Source organism: Scleropages formosus, chromosome 1 (genome assembly GCF_900964775.1).
Source record: "Scleropages formosus chromosome 1, fSclFor1.1, whole genome shotgun sequence".
Lineage (NCBI taxonomy): Eukaryota > Metazoa > Chordata > Actinopteri > Osteoglossiformes > Osteoglossidae > Scleropages > Scleropages formosus.
This window is the reverse complement of record NC_041806.1, coordinates 20,127,626-20,147,352: the sequence shown is the minus strand read 5'-3', so window position 1 is coordinate 20,147,352 and position 19,727 is coordinate 20,127,626. Positions and strand designations below refer to the sequence as shown.

The 19,727-nt window shown below is 42.6% G+C and overlaps 1 protein-coding gene across 4 annotated transcripts in view; it reads right to left on the bottom strand.

Moving 5' to 3' along the window:
• Positions 1-4,162: 4,162 nt before the first annotated feature.
• Positions 4,163-19,727, bottom strand: part of gabra5 (gamma-aminobutyric acid type A receptor subunit alpha5) — a 29,461-nt gene continuing 13,896 nt past the window's right edge. For all 4 annotated transcript variants that reach the window (XM_018750166.2, XM_018750167.2, XM_018750168.2 and 1 more), the window contains 4 exons: positions 10,000-10,143; positions 7,288-7,440; positions 5,993-6,204; positions 4,163-5,016 (listed from right to left, as the gene is read on the bottom strand). In XM_018750166.2, coding sequence (XP_018605682.1) covers positions 4,714-5,016; positions 5,993-6,204; positions 7,288-7,440; positions 10,000-10,143 — 812 coding nt within the window. In that variant the 3' untranslated portion in view covers positions 4,163-4,713. The remainder of the gene's footprint in view (positions 5,017-5,992; positions 6,205-7,287; positions 7,441-9,999; positions 10,144-19,727) is intronic.

Genomic DNA, 19,727 nt, shown 5'->3' with positions numbered 1-19,727 from the left:
AAGAAATGCCAGACTTTTTCTAACGGGTTTCTGCTCCAGTGGCAGTTGGACATCATTAAGATGAAGTGTTACTTTAGTGTTTAATAACAAAGTAAACGTGTGAATTTCCGCATGGTGTGGCAGATCATCCTCTTGTGGCTGATCCATGTAAAACCCAGTGTTCTCCAAGGTAACAGAGACAGGATCCAGAATATCATCCATCACCAACACTTTCCGCGTCTTCATGCCCATGCTTCCTTCTTTTATTTTATTTAGTAAATGCTTGTCAAGAGCAGCTTGACAAGATCAGCCCCTGTTTAAGGGAAGGACATACATGATAAATGCTTCACAGTGTTTTGCCCATTATATCAAAGCGGGGGAGTGTGCCAGGAGACATGGTATTTGAGCCGAGGATATGGGTCACTTCTAGCAGCTCTGGAGGAGTGGGAGCCCAAAAGACCAGGCTGCCTCCAAATGTCCCACTTAGGAAAAATACTGCAGACATAACTATGAGCACTTTAAATAGACCTCCTCCTGGTGGCAGGTTGGCATTTTAAAATACCAGTTCTATTCTTCCGATCCCAAAAAAAAATGACACTGCATGCATATAGTATTCTTGGACTTTATCTTTTAAAAACTGAGGCAAGGCAGTTGAAAGCAATATGGCAAATATAAATATAATTATGGCAAATTATAATGTCCTCATACATTAGCAGTGAGCAACCATTGTTTGTGAAGGAACTGAGATGCGCCGCAAGAAACATCAGCTGCTGAGCGTCACTAATGTACTCGTATGGTTCTTTTTTACATTTAAATATACGGATCTGAAAGAATTTTTTTTAGGGGAGCGGGAAAGCAGCACAGCAGATAGCGCTGGTGTCTCTTTTCCAAGCCTATGAATTAGCACCTGGACAGTGCAATTAGAAGTTGGTTCAGTCCCCACTCAGCCTGTGTGGAGTTTGCATGATTGAACTTCCTCCAAGTGCTCTGGTTTCCTCCCACAGTCCAAAGACATGGGTTTCAGGTGAACCTAAATCACCCATAGGGTGTGTGATTGATTCTAGTACACTGTTGTGCAGATGGGTGAATGACTGTAGGGAGTGAAGTGTAGTATTTCTCCAAAGCAACTTCCAATGAATTCTATGTAGTGTCATCAGCCAGCACACAATGTTCACCAAGGTGACTTACACTGCTAGATACACTACTTACAATGGGTCACTCATCCATGCATCAATGGAACACACTTGCTCTATCACTCACACACTGTGGGTGAACATGAACAGCATGTCTTTGGACTGTGGGAGGAAACCAGAGTACCTGGAGGAAACCTACACAGACACAGTGGGAACATGCAAACTCCTCACAGATTGAGTGGGGATCAAACCCACATCCTCTCACACCACCCAGGTGCTGAGAGACAGCAGCACTACTCACTGTGCCACTGTGCCACCCATATGTAATATAATCTGCAGTCTTTGATTTTATAAATGTCACTTATTTGACATGTGCAACTGAATTGGTAAAGCCTACTGAATATTTCCACATACTGTAGAGAAATGCAAAGGCGTTACAGCTGTTAAACTGCAGAACTGTTGCAGCATTACTTTTAAAAGGCTGAAAAAATTAACTACTTAACAGCACGATTTGGATTACCAAGAAAAAAAAACAACAGAAAATAGTGTTTTATAGTAAGAAGAAACAGAAACGTGTAATTAAAATAAAATATTAGAGTTCAATAGAATCGTCCAAGGTGTTAGATGTGTAATTGAGATTGACCTGTGCATTACGTCTTGTAGCCAAGTCTGTTTTATTAGACGCTTCACTGACTTCTAGACCAATTAAAAAGCCACACTTAAGGCACTCGGTGAAAAGTGCTTCGGAGCAGCTCTGGAGCTGCATTGTCCGTGGACTGAGCAGGAATACCATCATTCAGCACTGTCACTGACTGATCAAACCCGATAAAACTATATATATATACATTTTTTTTTCAAAATATAAAAAAAGAAAGAGGCTGAACTGCATTCCTGATGAACAGATGGATGCCAGATGTTGTCACCACATAGGATGGGCCAGATTCTCTTTCCTGCCTGCTGCAAGTGCTCAAGTTTGAGTGTGTATTCCTGTAATCCGTTGAACAAACAGTAACATCCCCTCATTTTCATGGCAACTGTAAAGGTACTTGTCCGCTCTGAGAAATATGATTTTAAAGTCACCCATGAGAAGATTCTCTTCAGTACTTATGAAAAACATGGACAGGCAGTAAAGTAACGAAGATTCAGGACATGGACTTCGTGGTAGTCGGACTGAGTCTTAGGACAAACCTTGCTGTAATACCCTTCAGCAAAACGTTAAACATGAACTACTCAAGTAAAAATGAAATATTAAATTGATAATAAAAATAATAATTTATAGCATGACTTCAAAAAGATTTGGTTTACGATAGATATTACGCTACACTTTCTTCTACAAACAAGATAGAGATAAATATTGTATATTTATATTCTTATTAAGGCAGCAGTGATCAGAAAACTAAGCCAAATATCCATGGTACTGCTCTTAGAAGAGGCAAACTGATTATGAATCTCTGTCTTTGACAAAGTGTTGGATGTACACAAAACAGTTGATGTAAAAATTGCTCCCATCCACCCAACACTGAAATCAAACTGGAGACATTACAACAGACAACACGCAGCTCACCAGAAACACATTAAGTCAGCTTCATTCAGCTGGACAACTTTGTTTCTATTGTAGAACCATTCTGAAAGAGAGCAAAGAAAAATTCTCATGCTATGAATAAATCATTTCATTCTTGTAACTTCACACACAAAAGACTAAGAATGTCGCTCATGAAACGTCATTCATTTTATTATTGCTTTTTTCCACATGATGCCTCAAACGAAAGCTATACAATTTGTCAGTGAATGTAACGATGCAAGTCTCACATACACTGCAGTCTGATCTTGTCCCAAAGGGAAGTAAAAAATAGAGCCAGCAGTAAAGGACTTTTTCACGCAGAGGAGACAGGTAAGCCAGAGGAACTGCCCTGTCTCGGTATTCCCAGAGCCCTCCTCTGTATAAACCCTGCCTCGGTTCCCTTTACTTGACGAGTCTAATGAAGATGTGGAAATGTGGCGACACGGGGAGGGGAACTCCATCTTGCTCTATGATCACAAGGGACATCTCAGATCAGAGATGCCATATCGGTTGGAGATTAATTAGCCCTGGATAATCATTACAGCCCAGGATCCCAGGAGCTGGAGAGACGGGGGGGGGTCCAGTAAACCACGTGACTGGAGCTCTGCGAGGAGCCGCCCGCCACCGATAATGGTACCATTGCCTAACACAGTCCCTGCCCTTTCCCAAAGCCTGTTCCCAAGACCTTTCACACGTTCGCTTCATCAAGAGACACAACTATAAACATGTGGACATCGTCACTCTGCTCTTAAACCATGTGCTTACACAGATATAAACAACAGCTGTTAACACTCAATTCTTGTTTTAGTTACAAACAGACAGGTACTGATGCTAATGATTGATGAAGTTTCCAAAGATTTATCCCTTGCATTTATACAGCTGACAGCTTTAAAAGCCACCTTAGCAAGTTTGCTATCAAACAGCCAAAGATATAATGTAACTCCACCTTAAAAAAACTGTAATAATATTTATCAATAGTAAGAAAAATGTGCACACTTGAAAAGCATCAAAACGAACAACTATGCAAATAAGCAAAATGTAGCAATGCACAATGTCCAAACAGAAACAAAACACAGATTAATAATATTACAGTAACCAAACTGAGCAGCTGTGTTCAAAATAGCATCAAGTTCAATCAAAGCTATCAATGCAAGACTTTGCATCTTAATGCTTTCAGCATTTTCACGAGATTAAAGGTCAATTATATTTATGTCACATTAGCTGTAAAGTATATGGCAGCGCATTGTTGTTCAGTTCCACCTTTAAGCTTTTTTCTTTAATAAATATGTACAAACAGCTAAGTCAAAACCACAGCCAAAGATTATATACATATTTCCAAAGTACTTTGAAGCAAAAAACCTAAACAGATGGACCTTTTTTTTCCAATATTTGAAATAAATAGTTGCATAAGGATAGATTTATAAATTGTTAAAAGTTGTTTTTAAATATGAAATTGCAATAAATTCCAGTATCAGCTTTTTTGTGTGTTGGTAGGTGGACTTGATACCAAAGGCAACATTTTCCCCCAAATCTATTCTTCTACTTCAAACTGCAACTTTCATGTTCAGTTGACCAAGTCCATTCTTAAATAAGTGAAGCTTTAGGCAAACGTCTATGGCATGAGGATTGTTTTGCTGTAAAGTATAAAATGTTTTGCATAGCATTTGGCTTTGCTTTACCTCAATGTTTTCAATATAACCTATGTTATTATAATGACAAAAATGTACGCTTCAAATGCTATGTAGTATAGATCAGGTCACTGAATTTGGAAAGTAATTTGCAATGGTAAAAATTCTTGCTGTGTTGAATAAAATGCAACATTCTTTAAGAAACCCTATTTGACTAGTATACAGTAAAAAGAGTCAAGGCAAACATGGCAATAGTAATTCCAATAGCTTTTGTCATGCAATTTATGAAAAAAAGGGAAGTTCTCACAACTTATGACTACGGCAAGTCTTCAGTGCTTGAAATTGGTTTCTATGGCAACCTGGTTTGTGGCGCAATATGGCTGACATTGGGAGCCTAGGGGCAAAGGGATCTTTATGTGGGTGACACAGCACCTTTGATTACTGGCTCTCGGTTGAGGTAAGTGGCCCAGTAGACCAGGTTGAAAGTTCCAAACAGCACCGGGAACACTATCCTGGACATTTTGTCGATCTTGCTGACACTGTTGTACGTCTTTTTGGGGTCAGGTGCCTTTGTTTCGGCCGATTTCAACGGTACGGAGGTGCTGTTGGAGATGGTGGCGATGGCTGTGTCTTTATTGAGGTTGGGTGTGTAGTTCACACCCCCGGCGGAACAGGCGTTGTTTGGCTTCTTCGACAATGCCAAGGGGTCCTTTTTCTGCATTGAAGAAAAGGGTAGCGATAGACTGTCACTGGGGAGTACAGCAATAAAACCGGATTTGCCCAAGGAACAAAAGACAACATAACAGTTTAGAGATAGTCTGTGTAGGAGGGAAGAGCTTGCTGCTTTAAAAGGAGACTTAAATGCTTCAATCATACTATTGTTTCTAATAAAGTGCTTTTTAAGTAACAATCTGAAAAGAAGTTCAACACAATAGAGCCACAAATGTGTAATTCAAAGAGACTTGACAGTAACTGACAACAGACTGCAATGAACAGAAAAAGAAAATAAAGAATTAAACTAATTCAGTGAAAAACTGATTAAGGTTCACTGTTCCCACAAGGAAAACATTTGTTTTTAAATTCCTTCATCTCCATTTATAAGTGTAGATGTGAGAAATAAATATAAAATATAAAACATAAACACACACACATTTTCAGAACCACTTGTCCCATACAGGGTCACGGGGAACCAGAGCCTACCCAGTAACACAGGGCATAAGGCCAGAGGGGGAGGGGACACACCCAGGACGGGACGCCAGTCCGTCGCAAGGTACCCCAAGCGGGACTCGAACCCCAGACCCACCGGAGAGCAGGACTGCGGTCCAACCCACTGCGCCACCACACCCCCTAAAACATAAACATTTGTTTTTATATCATATGAAGCAACATAATCCAGTACGGCCGTAAAGTTTATGGAGGCTGCATTGCTTTGGTTGAGTTGTTGAAGAAACCTTTAACAAGTGTTGCCTTTTAACTGTTTCATGTAATTCATTTACTACTTAACAATTAATAATTTTACATCTTGTAAAACTGGCTGTTTCACTGATACGTTTCAGGTGAAGTGATCGGGATATGAACCTCTAACCATATGGGTGGCATTCCAGATGGTGAGACTCTGTGTAGAACATTTTACTATGGATCATGCAAGCTGTTTACTTAGGAGTGAGAGCTGTGGCAGTGAGGATGCCCACCTTGGGCTGCTGAGCTTCCATGGCCTTCTTTCCATCCCAAGCCCAGCTCCGCTTGGTGAAGTAATTGACAGTTGCAAACTCGATGAGAGCAGAGAAGACGAACGCGTAGCAGACAGCGATAAACCAGTCCATGGCTGTGGCATAAGCCACCTTGGGCAGAGAGTTACGTGCGCTAATGCTGAGGGTCGTCATGGTGAGCACTGTTGTCACACCTGAGGGAGACCAGAACAGGGCAATAATTCAATTTAACTCATAGTGAGGACACAAGCCCTGTGCAGGGTGGACATCTTCCCATTGCAAACGCTTGAGTGTCCCTGTGCTGCTTTCTCAACTAAACAAAATGCGTGAATGCAAAGCTGTGTTTAAATCCCGATTTGGATTTATTACCGTAATCTGCAGGGATTAAAAATGCAATTTTATAATCTTTGCCAGTCAATTCCCATTTCTGCTTTAATGAGCATGTTGGTGCCGGCAGGGCAAAATCAATTTAAAGAAGGACGACAGTGGCTGGAGTGACATGTGGAAACCATTACGTGTTCAAACTGATTGCAGTTCACCGCAGGCTATGGAGGAGTAAACTCAGCACTTGGTAAGCCTACTGCAAGTCAGTCTCCTTCAGCTTCTAAATATGTAACTAAGGAAGTTCTCACTGATATTATATAGCTCAAGTCATAGAACAAGTAGAGGTGCAACAGGCCAAGCAGAAGTGGTTTGTGTAATAATTTATTCATTTAGCTGACACTTTTCTCCAGAATGACTCACAATCTTAAGATACTTACACTGATTGTACAGCAGCGTCATTTTAACTGGAACAATTTAGGGCAAGTACCTTGCTCACAGGTACTGCAGCAAGAGGTGGGATTCACACCCACAAGCTCTAAGTCCAAAGGCTAACCCCATAAAAAAAGACACACACACATTTTCAGAACCGCTTGTCCCTTACGGGGTCACGGGGAACCGGAGCCTACCCGGCAACACAGGGCGTAAGGCCAAAGGGGGAAGGGGACAAACCCAGGACGGGACGCCAGTCCACCGCAAGGCACCCCAAGCGGGACCCGAACCCCAGACCCACCGGAGAGCAGGACTGTGGTCCAACCCACTGCGCCACCACACCCCCCTCATAAAAAAAGACATTACAGATAAAAAAAACAGTTAAATCTTACAATGATGCCATTGAACTAAACCAATTTTAACCCCAGGTGAAACTGGGCTTCCGGCTAAACAGTGACTGCACTGGAATTTCTCACTGCTTATAGGGAGCATACAAGTTTCGCATCGGAGCAAGTTGTACTGACCGAAGACAGTCCTGGCAGGCACAGACTCTCGGTTCAGCCAAAAGGACACCTGGGAGAGGATGACGGTCATGAAGCAGGGCATGTAGGTCTGGATGACAAAGTAACCGATCTTCCTCTTCAGGTAGAAGTGGGCCATCATTACCGTGTACTGTCCTGTGAGTGAGAAAAAGCGGTCAGTTGAGACTGAACATGTAGGAAAATACATTTAGCTCTGAGAGAGAATACCACTCAGCAACCAATCAAGAGTGTTCAAAAAGAATTCTGGAAACCATCATTTATATGAAGTAGCATTAAAGGTTGCCCCCCAGTGGAGGAAACAAGGAAAGGCGCACTCATAGGGCATGGCATGCATATCCACACAAAAGCTGTCTGCGTGGAGGTGTGCTGCGGCTACCTGGCACAGCCATACGAAACAATAAAATATTTTATTTCATTTACAAAAAAACAAAGAACTGAGTGAAGCACATTGAGATCCTGGGAGGGAGGGGCAAAAACCTTTGCTAAAACTTCTCGATTAATTATGAAGGATGCTGCCGATGATTGCTGCCAAACTAATAATAATGACACATATATGAAACATCTTTTGTTGATGACCATCTCAAAAAACAGCACACAAAGTAATTAACACTAAAAGGGAAATAAAAACAGAACAACAACTATTAAAACTCCAATTAGCCTGGCAAATAGGTAATATGGATTGTCTTTTTGTAACAAAAAAGTGCCGAGTAGAAACAAGTGAAAAAGAACAGTTGACCAGAGATGAATTTGTCCACCACATATGTCATCTTCACACAGAGGAATGTGTTAGTTACAGCACGAGGTACAGTAAGTTATTACATCTAAAAAAGGGGCCATAATATCCTGCTAACCAAGTGAAGATTGCATCTGAAGCTTTTAAAAATCCTTCCTGTGCCCCCCATGCTGAGTCTGATGAACTATGGAAAAGCCACTGAAGACTGAGGCTTTCTCTTAGCAAAATCGGATTTTTGTATCTCGCTAATCCCTAGACGTAATCTGCATCCTGCCCTCTCCGGTCCTGCGTCACAAAGTCCTGCCCACTCCTCCAGACCGCAGTCGTCCGGGAACACAGCAGGCTCGGTCAGACAAAATCTGCTGGTAATTATCAGCTGGGAATCCTAGGAATTTGGCTAAAGGGGCTTGTGGGGATTCGGAAGGAAGTTTGTGGAAAATATTTTTTTTTTGGTGCAGCCAGGTACCATGTTTTCCGCAAGTGGGCACCTGTCCTCCCCCCGGAGGTACTCTGCAGGACAACTGCTGGGAGCCTGAACCTGGCCACTTTGTTATTGAATATATGGAGTTGGGCCTGGGTCCCAGGGGAATGAACATGAACCTCTGGTGGCTTTTACTTCTGGGATTCTGGAGCACGTATGGAGAACTTCCATTCATCGCGGAGAACAACGCAGCCATGTTGGTCAACTGGTAAGTACAGCAAGGTGTCATGTTTTGTTTTTTTTTTGCTTTTTTGTTTTTAAATGAAAGTGCAGCGATTCCAAACTCAGCACTGACGTTATCATCTGTCGAAAGGGACCGAAAAAACAGTAAAATAAATGTCACTGAGGTTAGAGCCAAGCACACAAAATTTCTATTGAAGTCTTGGCCATGTGTTGACAAAATACAGTTTTATCATTGCTGCAGTCAATGACTGCTACTTCTGACCCCTCACATGACCCCTCACAAAAGTGTGTTCTTCTTCCTTTTTGTGCCATTCTGGTTCACATTGTGAGATTTGCTGTCTGTAAGTAAGTGTGTGCCTGCTGTGAGCCTCTCAGCAGCCTATTCCTGACAATGCAAAGAGGGTTTGTGCCTCAGATTAGTTCTAATTAAAAAGCGAGGCTCACATTGGGTCCCATGGGGGTCTAGATTTATAAAGAATTTGGGGATGGCTGATGAGGACAATCCAGCACAGGGAGCACAAAAGGTGAACAGACGGAGAGCCTGATGTCACTCAGTGTCACATCAAATCGCCACAGCAAATGTGACGAACAAAAGCATTAAGGCATCCATCCACTGTTTTCAGTGGGTGTTGCTGACAAACGCGGACAGTGTGGCATCATGGGTAGAACCCTGCTGAAAGTGTGGACTTCGGAAAGCACACAGTAGCGTCTCAGGCAGAGAAGTGAGAGCCTTACGTAGACACTACACACGGGCATCTGCTTCATGGAGCATGTTGTCCACACATTTAATAACCTTTCTGCCTCGTGGCAACAAAAAAAAGTATTTTGTCTTTATGTAAGAGAATTAAACAGATGCCTTACAATGCCACGTGTCACAGCCATGTTATCCAATCCTGATCCAGTGACATCACTCTCTAAAAGCACAAGTGATGGGAATTTTTGCTCGGATTACCCTGGAGTTCTAATAGCCAAAGGCAGGAATAAGTGTCCCCCCTGTCCACAGAGCCCCAGGAACATCTGGCACTGTGTGGGTTGCGATGGTCTCAAAGCCTGTACATTCATTTATTGTTTCCATCCAGCTTGATTTAAAAACAATTCCTGGGCACAGGGTCTGGGCGCAGCCTTTCAAAATCAGGCTGGCTTGCATTTGAAACTACTGAGAGCAAATTAAAAGTGAGAAAAAGGTGCAAACAACTAAGGTGGTAATTTCATATGCAAACCAGTGTAAAACAGTGTAATTCCTGATTGAGGTGACTGGAGGCTGCAGATGAGGTAGCTGAAGGAAACTGAGATGCACCTCGACTGGTGTAGATGTCCTCGGTCCCTGCAGTTTGACCAATGAGATGGTACTGGTTGAGTCTGGATCCGTCCTCTGCCACGACCACGGACTTAGCAGCACCCAGGGTCCAGGTATAAACCACCTCTGAGACCGGATAGGCATCTGCAAACACCAGTCAGAAATCCAAACGTTAATTAACCAGCAGCAGGAATATCACACAGAGATGATACACAACTACTGACAAGTTTTACTTTGACCTAATAGTGAAGTCCATTGATAATTCACTTCAACACACTCTACCTATCAATAAATATTGATCCTGGCGTTACGACTAATGTTGGATCGAGCCAACTTTCAGATATTTAAAAAGCAGGTCTCCTTGGCAAATGACTTGGTATAAAGATAGAATCTAATGAATGTTTTATTGCTTTGAAAGAAAAAAGGGGTTTGCAGAAATAATTTGACTAAAACAACTCAGAGTTTAATCTTTTTTCATAAGCCTTGTGGAAATCCTTAAAGAAGCTGAATATCTCCACTTTCTAATGATGCTTCATTGTCGGGCCGTATGTCTGCCAGAACTGAATGTGAGAGGTGGGCTGGGCTTTTGCCACAGCTGTGCGGATTGAATATGTTTAAGTTGGGTGTTCCCGCACCCATAGTTCTTACATCCTCATCAACATGCCAGGCATCTAGTTCTGGCAAAGAATCGGTAAGGTGTTTGCTTCCAGTCTCCTGGTGAGTTACTAATATTGGTTCCCATCTGCACTGAAGTTAAGGCCATGAGATCTTTAATGCGGTCCCCTACAGACACCATCATCTATGGCTGAGGTTTCAAAGCATGATAACCAGGCCAGAAGAAAGGTCCAGCACTGCTCAAAGCCATTATATTTCTCACATCGGTCACATGAGCTTTTTTGATGGCCATGTATACACAGTTTTGTCCTGAAACACTGTCATGCCAGACACAGACTTCCAGTTCAACTAACTAGGCCCATGCTGTTGTTTCTTAGTTATCTTTTTTTCCAGCACGGTTTGTAAACATAGGACGTGTCCTGGGACCTTAACGAGCAGCCTCCACAGGTTATAAGTCCATGTCCATGTTAAATATGCCACATGCCACCTGCTGTCCTCCTGGCGGTAGCCACGGTTTTAATGACACATGCCCATTAGAAACCCTGGGCCGTGCATCTGTCCTCAGTCTCAGTCTGTGCTCTGTGACAGAATTGCGGTCGCACTGCCAGTCACTGTTGGCTATATTAAGCTTGTAGCTGATGTTTAAGGACAGCACTCTTATCAAACTGTCCCAGCCTCCACATAAGCCAAAGGAAGTTCTCTGTACTGCACTCACATGAAGGATGTCACACCTAACGCCTGTGGTGCCATTTTCATGCAGGGCTGCATCACTGTCTTGACATATTTGACATAAAAAAAATTAAACACATAACACGCTTCTTATAAGTATGATATTCTAGCCTGTGTCCAATATGATACGTGATACTTTGGAAAACCTAGCTAGACTGATTACACCAGGTGATGGAATTAAAAACAAATACAAAAAAAAAGGATGCACATTTGACGTTTGCACCGAATTCCGAGGTGCCTAGATGTTAACAGTGTGTACCTGGACACCAAAGGCCAATGCATTCAAGTTTCTTATGACAGCGGAGCAAGACTAACAGTAAAATCACTGATGTATTTTGCCAAAATTGTTCTGTTCCATACTGCTGTTGCTTTAAGTTCTTTAGTTATGAGCAACACATTTGACGGTATGTAGCCTTGTGAGTTAATAATTTATAACTAAACAGAACTTATTTACCAAACCCACTCCAGTAGTCATACAGCTTAAGCTGCTTTGATTTCACAGACATATTGTTTTAGACAGTATACGTAAACAGATCTGTATGGAAACAGAAGAGCCACAGCTGCAGACACATCCCATTTAAACTGCACACTTGCTGACAACACACGCTTCACACTCTGAACTGTAATTAAAGTCTGTCAGCACAATTTTCTCAAGAGGCTTGGGAAGCTGGCGCCGTACCAGAGGTCAGCAGTGAGTTGAGTGGGTAGGACCAATCCGTCCCCTGCTCCACCTCAGCTGCTCGGATCATCGGCAACCTTCATTTGTTTGAATTAAAGCTGCCTGTCCACGCAAAACAGCGTGTCTGCGAACCCTGACGAGCCGTAAGCCGCTCTCTGACCTCCTCTTCAGGTGAGGTGCTCTAGCTCTCGGGACGGAGGACATGTCAAACAAACATTCCCCCCCCCCCGTAGTGGACCTTGTGGTTTCTGCTGTCAGCAGGAGCCCCCTCTGAGCTGAGGTTCATGCACCCTGCCTCCTTCACTTCAGAGAGGAAGCAAAGGGATTGTGGGACTCAAGCAGTGCACTGCCTGCCAAAAAACTCAAACCTCAAAACGGTTTTTAAAATGACCATATTGCTTAACCTATGCTGTCATTCCGTGACTTACCGTTTTAGCAATGACTGCGGTTAAAGACCTTCTGAAGGGTACAAAAGCAGGTCCCTCTTAGGACTTGAACTGACAACTGTCAGTTCACAAGTTAAACTTTTAGGCTGCCAAGTGCCTCTTTGCGCTCAAACGCAACCTGACCAACAGCTCCTCTTCATACCCTAAGACCACTCACTGTCCTGGCAGGCAGTGAGTCAAACAGCAGGTAAATAAACTTGGGCGGTAAACAAATAAGGAGGGAGGACTGGGCAGCGCTGTAACAGAGGAAGAGCCCTGCAGCACCATGTTAAGTAACAGCACCTTGAGATACTCCAGGGTGTTCCTGCTACTCGGGCTTGAGGGACACAGGCACAAAACCCACACTGTGCATCCTTTTGTATTATTCCATCCAAAGACGTTAGCGGTAAGAGGGAAGACTGGTAGCTCTGTAGGATTATTTTGATTGTTACATTAATGCAAAGCTCACCACTGCAAAGAGTCCATAAACACAACATTTAGCTTCATGTTTACCTACATTTACATTTATTTATTTAGTAGACGCTTTCCTCCAAAGCAATGTATACCTCAGAGAAAAAATGCCTAATAATTACCTAATTACCTAATAATCAAATTATTACATCTTTCTGAACATGTCTGGAGAGTAGAGAATGATCTTGCCTTTGGTCAGTTTACAACACTCAGTCCACCTCCTTCCAAAAGTGGTTTAGGGCATGAGTTGTATTATATGTTGGGTGACATAAAGGATCATTTCAGATAAGGCAGCCTCCTTTAAACAGAGTACTCATGTACCATCTCATGTATACATACACACACACACATTGTCTAAAGCTGCTTGTCCCAAGCGAGGTCACGGTGAGCCGAAGCCTAACCCGGCAACGCAGGGCACAAGGCTGGAGGGGGAGGGAGCACACCCAGGTGAGACACCAATCAGTCACCAGGCACCCCAAGCGGGACTCAAACCCCAGACCCACCGGAGAGCAGGCCCTGGCCAAACCCCGCCCCATCTTATGTAGTTATGTGAGCAGTGAGCATAGAGAGCTAGGAAAAATCAAATCAGGAGTTATTTTAACTGGATTGATGACTCAAAGGAATACTGCATCACAACCAAACGACAGGTGCTAGTTCTCAATTTAATCCTGTTACAGACACAGAAAAATTCACAGGTTTGCTACAAGGAAATCAAATTTGACAGGTGAAGTGCAGTATAGTTTTGTTGGATCAGTGTGGCTGAATTTCCGAAAAAACATTAAAATGCACGTGGTCCCCGATTTATGATGGGGTTACGTTCCCCAAAACCCATCAGAAGTCGAAAATACCGTAAATCGAAAATGCATTTAGTACACCTAATACACATGTGTGCGTGACAGACTGGAAGATGTGGATCGCTGCCGCTGCCCAGCATCGCGAGAGAGTATCGCACCATACATCGCTTGCCTGGGAAAAATTCAAAATTTAAAATTCGAAATACGGTTTTTATTGAATGTCTATCTCCAGCTCACCACAGTACAGTCGAAAAAATTGTAAGTCGAACCATTGTAAATCGGGGACCACTTGCATATTGAAATGTAATTTCTTGATTCCACCTGGAAATAAATTTCAAAACTGCATGAAGTATGGAGTGCTTGTAAACGGTGATTACGAAAGCCATTCAGACAAAGCTTGCAAAAGTTATATGCAAGTGTCCAATTCTGACAAGATTAAGAAAACATAAAAAAACTAGAGTAATTAGATTTACAGCAATTATCTGTCTGAACTGCAGAACACTACTGGATTAATCCAATCTGACTTCTAGTGCCTTTTATTTCTCCCAGTATTTTCTTTTAAAGTGCAATTATGAGATTTTCATGTAATTATGCAATAACTGCACAATCTGCAATTAAGTTTATGTACCTTGTTTTTTTTCCCCAACTGTTCCAGCTGTCGTTCTTTTTAATCAGAGTCACTTTACAGGCTAAAATAATTTAAATCAGGGATTTTAAGCAATCTCAAGCAGCCTGAAAATGTGTAACCTTAGAAGCTACTAAGTGAATACAGGAGCTTCTTAAAACTGGTTTTGATCTCAATGGCTGTTTAATTTTGTTTCCTGTCTCTCCCATTTTCACCAAATGCACACTGGCAGTAATTTCTCGGCCAATCCTGGAGTTCAATCAGATCCCTTTGCATCCGTGTTCACGCTAATCTGAGTGAGGTTCTTTATAACCTGTAACCTGTCCTGAAAGTTCCGCCCTCTTAACTCCAAGATTAGTGCGCTTGTTTCCTTTCTGAGCTCTGCCACAGTACCCTGCTTGCTTTTAGACTGTTAGGGTGCCTTTAGAAGCTGGCGAATACAAAAAGGAAGGTCAATTCTTAGGCTCCAGGACAGGAGTCTTACATTCATTTCCTAATGAGTCATGAGGTTTTCTAAGGCCCTTTTTTTACTAATCAATTAGTTCCACGATTTCAATACTTTCAGTTTCAAAAACATTTGAAGGCAATTATTTACTTCAGTGTTTAAGACATACCATATGCAATGTATGGGGGAAGAGCGTGTCAGTATACACAGCACAAATAACTACTAATAACTGGACTAATTATACAATTAAAATTAATTATACTAATTATACAAGGGGTAGCGTAGTGGTTACGGCTACTGCCTTTGGCCCCAAAGGGCACAGGTTTGAATCCCACCCCCAGCTTTATTACCCTTCAGCAAGGTGCTTACCCTGAAATTACTCCGGCAAAAAGTTACCCAGCTGTATAAGTAACTCTCGGTAGCTTAAAGTTGTAAGTTGCTTTGGAGAAAAGTCTCCGGTAAATGAGTACATGTACACTAAGCCAGAAGAATGAGCTAACAAAAAAAGCAGCAGACACCTGTCTGTGACTTTAAGACCTGTGCATTAAGGTCAAAGTATGTCCAGAAATGTATTAATGTTAACAAGTTCTTGAGAATGTTGAAACAAACGTGTTACTGAAATTCCACGTAGCCCGACTGCAACTGGCATGCTCAGGCTTACAGTCGAAGTGCGCAGGGGAAGTCGGAACTGGCTGACAAATGTAAACATTTTTAAATCAATTGTGTAATATAGACACAGACAGGTTAAACAATGCAGTAAATACCAGATGTTATATTCAAGTTGTAAAACCATTGTGGAAAAAAAAGAAAAAAAAAAAAAAAAAAAAACACATGATAAGGTCTGTCATCTAAACAACCGGTCTGGAAAAGCTTGGTTTCATTTTAAATTTCAAGTACTTCACACTTAATGGTGAGGAAAGTTTGTCCTTCAAGGAAGTTATGACACATATCGAGGAGAGCCTCAGCATGCGGCACTAATGACACCCCCTGGGTAACGCGCAGGCCTCAAGCGTGATCTGCGATGAGGCATCGGTACTTTCCCCTGTAAATGAGGGTCCCCGCAATCCCTGAGGTGACAGTACTGATCTAACATGGCTTCCCTACGGGCAGGCCCTTCATGAGGGCCTACGCTTCAGTCACACTGTGTGTAGGCAGAACTGGAAGCTAAGCGTTATAAGAACCTAACCTATCGCACATCACTCCATTACTCCTGTTTGGCTTAAAAGCGGTCAAGAGCCCTCCATCAACCTGCTGAGGCCAGAACACTGCGTTCTGATATCAAAATGTCTTCAGCAGAACATGGTATGACCAGAGAAGCTGATGAAATGCAGCAGGATTTTCCTTCCACGTGGCGTAGACTGTTCAACGTTCAGTACTGTCTAGAGTGAGGGGAGTAGCATTTCTTGGCGTAGGTGCAACAAGTGTGCAATGAAAGCCTGCATGCATGAATTCCCCACAATAGGAGATAAGCTCCTGAAACGTGTGGTATGGCGGGTTCAGCCAGTGCCTGCTATGTGGTGGGTCTGGGGTTCAAGCCCTGCTCGGGGTGCCCTGCGACAGACTGGCATCCCTTCCTGAGTGTATCCCTTGTGCCCTGTGTTGCTGGGTAAGGCTCTGGCTTGCTGCAACCCTTTGCTCAGGATGAGCAGTTGTTGACAATAGAAAACATGGTGCCTGGCACAAGCCATGATTATAATAGAAGATCTATATAAAAACAACAGAAACAGAGGCCCCTGTACATGTGGGCAAATGAGTCTGATCAACCAACAAAGTCAAATGACTGCTGGTTCAAGATGCAAGTCATTTTGTTCTGCAGTAAAATGCTATAGTGGTACACCTACAGGTCCTTGATATCCTCCTAGGTTGTGGTTACCTGAACCTGGACAGACATGCTTGGTGAGAAGAAAGGGTTTAGGACTGGGAATTCCATTAGGTGTGCCACAAATCCACAGCTGTGCAATGGTGGTGGCTGTGGTCAGCTGATGATGAAGGGAGGATAGGCTGGTACATGCAAAGCATCTCATATTATTGTTATGTTTGAAAGGTCCAGTGGATTGAACGTCACTTGGGTCCAGTGTGACAAGGAAGCTGAACATGATGATGCGAAAAAAGGAATACGTATCATAAACTTTTTTACATTTAGCTTCACCATCTGGAAGCAGTAAAGCTGAAACCCAAGTCCTGTTGATGATGTCTACAATAAATTAATGAGCAAATAACAGGCAACCCGAAATGCAATAAGCATCTGGCAATACCAAGGAGACGGTAATCGAACAAGGTGAATTAAATGGATGTCACACCCACGTATCTCTAGGGGATGAAAGCAGAGAGTACCACCCTTGTAGATGTGGATATTGAACCATACTGTGAGATTAAAGAAAAAAAGAACTTCTTTAAAAGACCCCTGAGAGGTAAGTCAGATGATTAATGTATCGAAGGCTATGCGAATATTTGCCCTAAAGAACAGAAACTGGGATGACGGTCATATGCAAAAAAGGGGCAAAGGTGAGGTCTCTTCTCAAAACAGCGCAACCGTAATGAGAAGATGGCAGAGGGAGACTGTTGGCCTGTGAAAACAGGCAAGTGAATTCAAGGTATGGTGCAAAGGCGTGGACAACTCAGGGAGGGCAAAGGAGACGTACTTAGGAATCAGCGGCTAAGTAGGATTTGGTGTTCACCCACAGCTCGGGTTCCCCTTAGGAATCCCCTACTGTAAGGGCAGCAGAAAGAACACGCAATTCCATGCAACTACACAAAGCTGAACCTACAGATAACCTACCAGACATTTATTATGTACTGACATTTGACAGGTGATGCAAAAAATATGTAATCCTATTACACCTCAATGGCACTTTGAAAGGGAAGATATAAGACGCGGCATTAGGTTAAAAGCAAATGAGCTTATAGCAGCACTTAGAACATCTTTCCAGCTATGGACAACTGACAGCTGATCTAGTCTAATCACAGTCACTGGCATACCCTCGAGCACCTTATCCCTTCCTCTGTCACGGTAGAGTTTAAATAAATGTGCCCTGCTATTCTGAGCAATGCTACACAGGGTAATTAACTTTACCTCTCACCTAAGCAGATTTACCTCATGTTGTAACCGCAAAGCACAAAAGCATAGAAAATAGGTGTGCTTTGGTAGAGAAAAAACCTCTCAATGAACTGCATTTGAGGAGTTTGAACTCCATGCCACAGCTGACCACCCTCTCTTTGCCCATGTTGCCAATTCGCAAGTGGCAAACAAACCTGACATCTCTCCTGTGTTAAAATAAACCGGCTGATCAACATTTTCGAACTTGTGGCCCATTGGTTGTGACACTGTAGTGGTAATGGATCCACGAGGCACAGCAAGGGGACAATCCTCTTATACCCAAGACCTTGCTCGACCCTGGAAGTAGACTGCAGCCATGTACTGTGAGGTGCTAATTGCAATCTTGTTCAGGGCCTGGATGCTGCACAATATAATAACCTTAATGAGATAAGTGATGCATAATAGCCTTATGGAGCAAAGCTGAAACTTCACACAGTCCCAATTTGCTTCATAAAAGATGTTACCACAGGTGCACAGTACTCGCCACCAGTTGGGACTGTATCTCACCATGAAACCACAAAATGCCAAAATGTTTTCCGACATGTTGAAATGCCACAAAAGCAACCCAGGTTAAGCAAGCTCTCACCATCATTTCTCTTGAGACTCAAAAGTACTATTTAAAGTGCATCAAAAAGGCTGTCACTTCAATTCCTTATTATTTTAAAATAATAAGTTGCTTTGCACAAACATCTTGGAAAAAAAAAAAAATTATAATAATATAATCCCGTTAGGAAGGCTGTGCATGAACAGTGATGATAATACGAGAGTGAAAGTAATTCCACTGTAATTGTTCTATTGTAACTCTGGTCATTCTGTGTGAAACAAAGTGAAATTAATCAACACTTCCAGACAGAAGCATGTTGCAGTAGAAGACAGGGTGTAGTGGTGAGGACCTCAAGTCTACACTCTCGGGTCTGGGATGTAGAATATGAGGGGTGGTGAGACTAAATGGGGACAGAGAAATGACAATGATAAGTCTAAGTCTGTAAAGGACTTTTAAATGACAGCGTGCAGTTGTTTTCCGTGCTGTTACTATAGAAGTATAACTACGTGCTCTTTGTTATAGTGGACAAAGCCGGTAGCAGTGTGGGCCTGTAATGCCTTGTCCTGCGTACTCTTCGTGGTTTACCATTCAAGGACAGAGAGACCACTGGACGAGTGCTGATTCAGCTGCAGAAAGAGCTTCTGTTACATCTGACCTCTTGACTGACAGGTGAATAGCGCACATAGTGACACCGAAACAATGCGTGGATGTCCACACCTGCTGAATAAACCATAAGGTCAGCAAAATAAAATGAGAGAGACAATGTCACCTTACCTACACATAATTAATCCTCTTTATCACTGCAACAAGGTGTTTCATATAAATGCTGCTTCCTCTAATGACAATTTTAATTCTAATTTAAGTAACAACTTATCCAATTATTTAAAGCCAGTCCCCTTAAAATGGCGCATTATTATTATAAGCATTACTATTATTACTGCTACATTCTTAATTTACCAACTTCACTGGGACCATAAACATGCAAATCAATTTGTTTATAAATTTGACCATTATATAATAATCGGGGGCGCGGTGGTGCAGTGGATTGGACCGGGTCCTGCTCTCCGGTGGGTCTGGGGTTCAAGTCCCACTTGGGGTGCCTTGCGATGGACTGGCATCCCGTCCTGGGTGTGTCCCCTCCCCCCCGGCCTTACGCCCTGAGTTGCCGCGTTAGGCTCCGGCTCCCTGCGACCCTGTATGGGACAAGTGGTTCAGATGGCGTGTGTTTGTGTGTGTATATAATAATCTATAAAAGCTTAATAATATGAATGTCTTATCATTCACAGGTACCCTAAAACATTTTG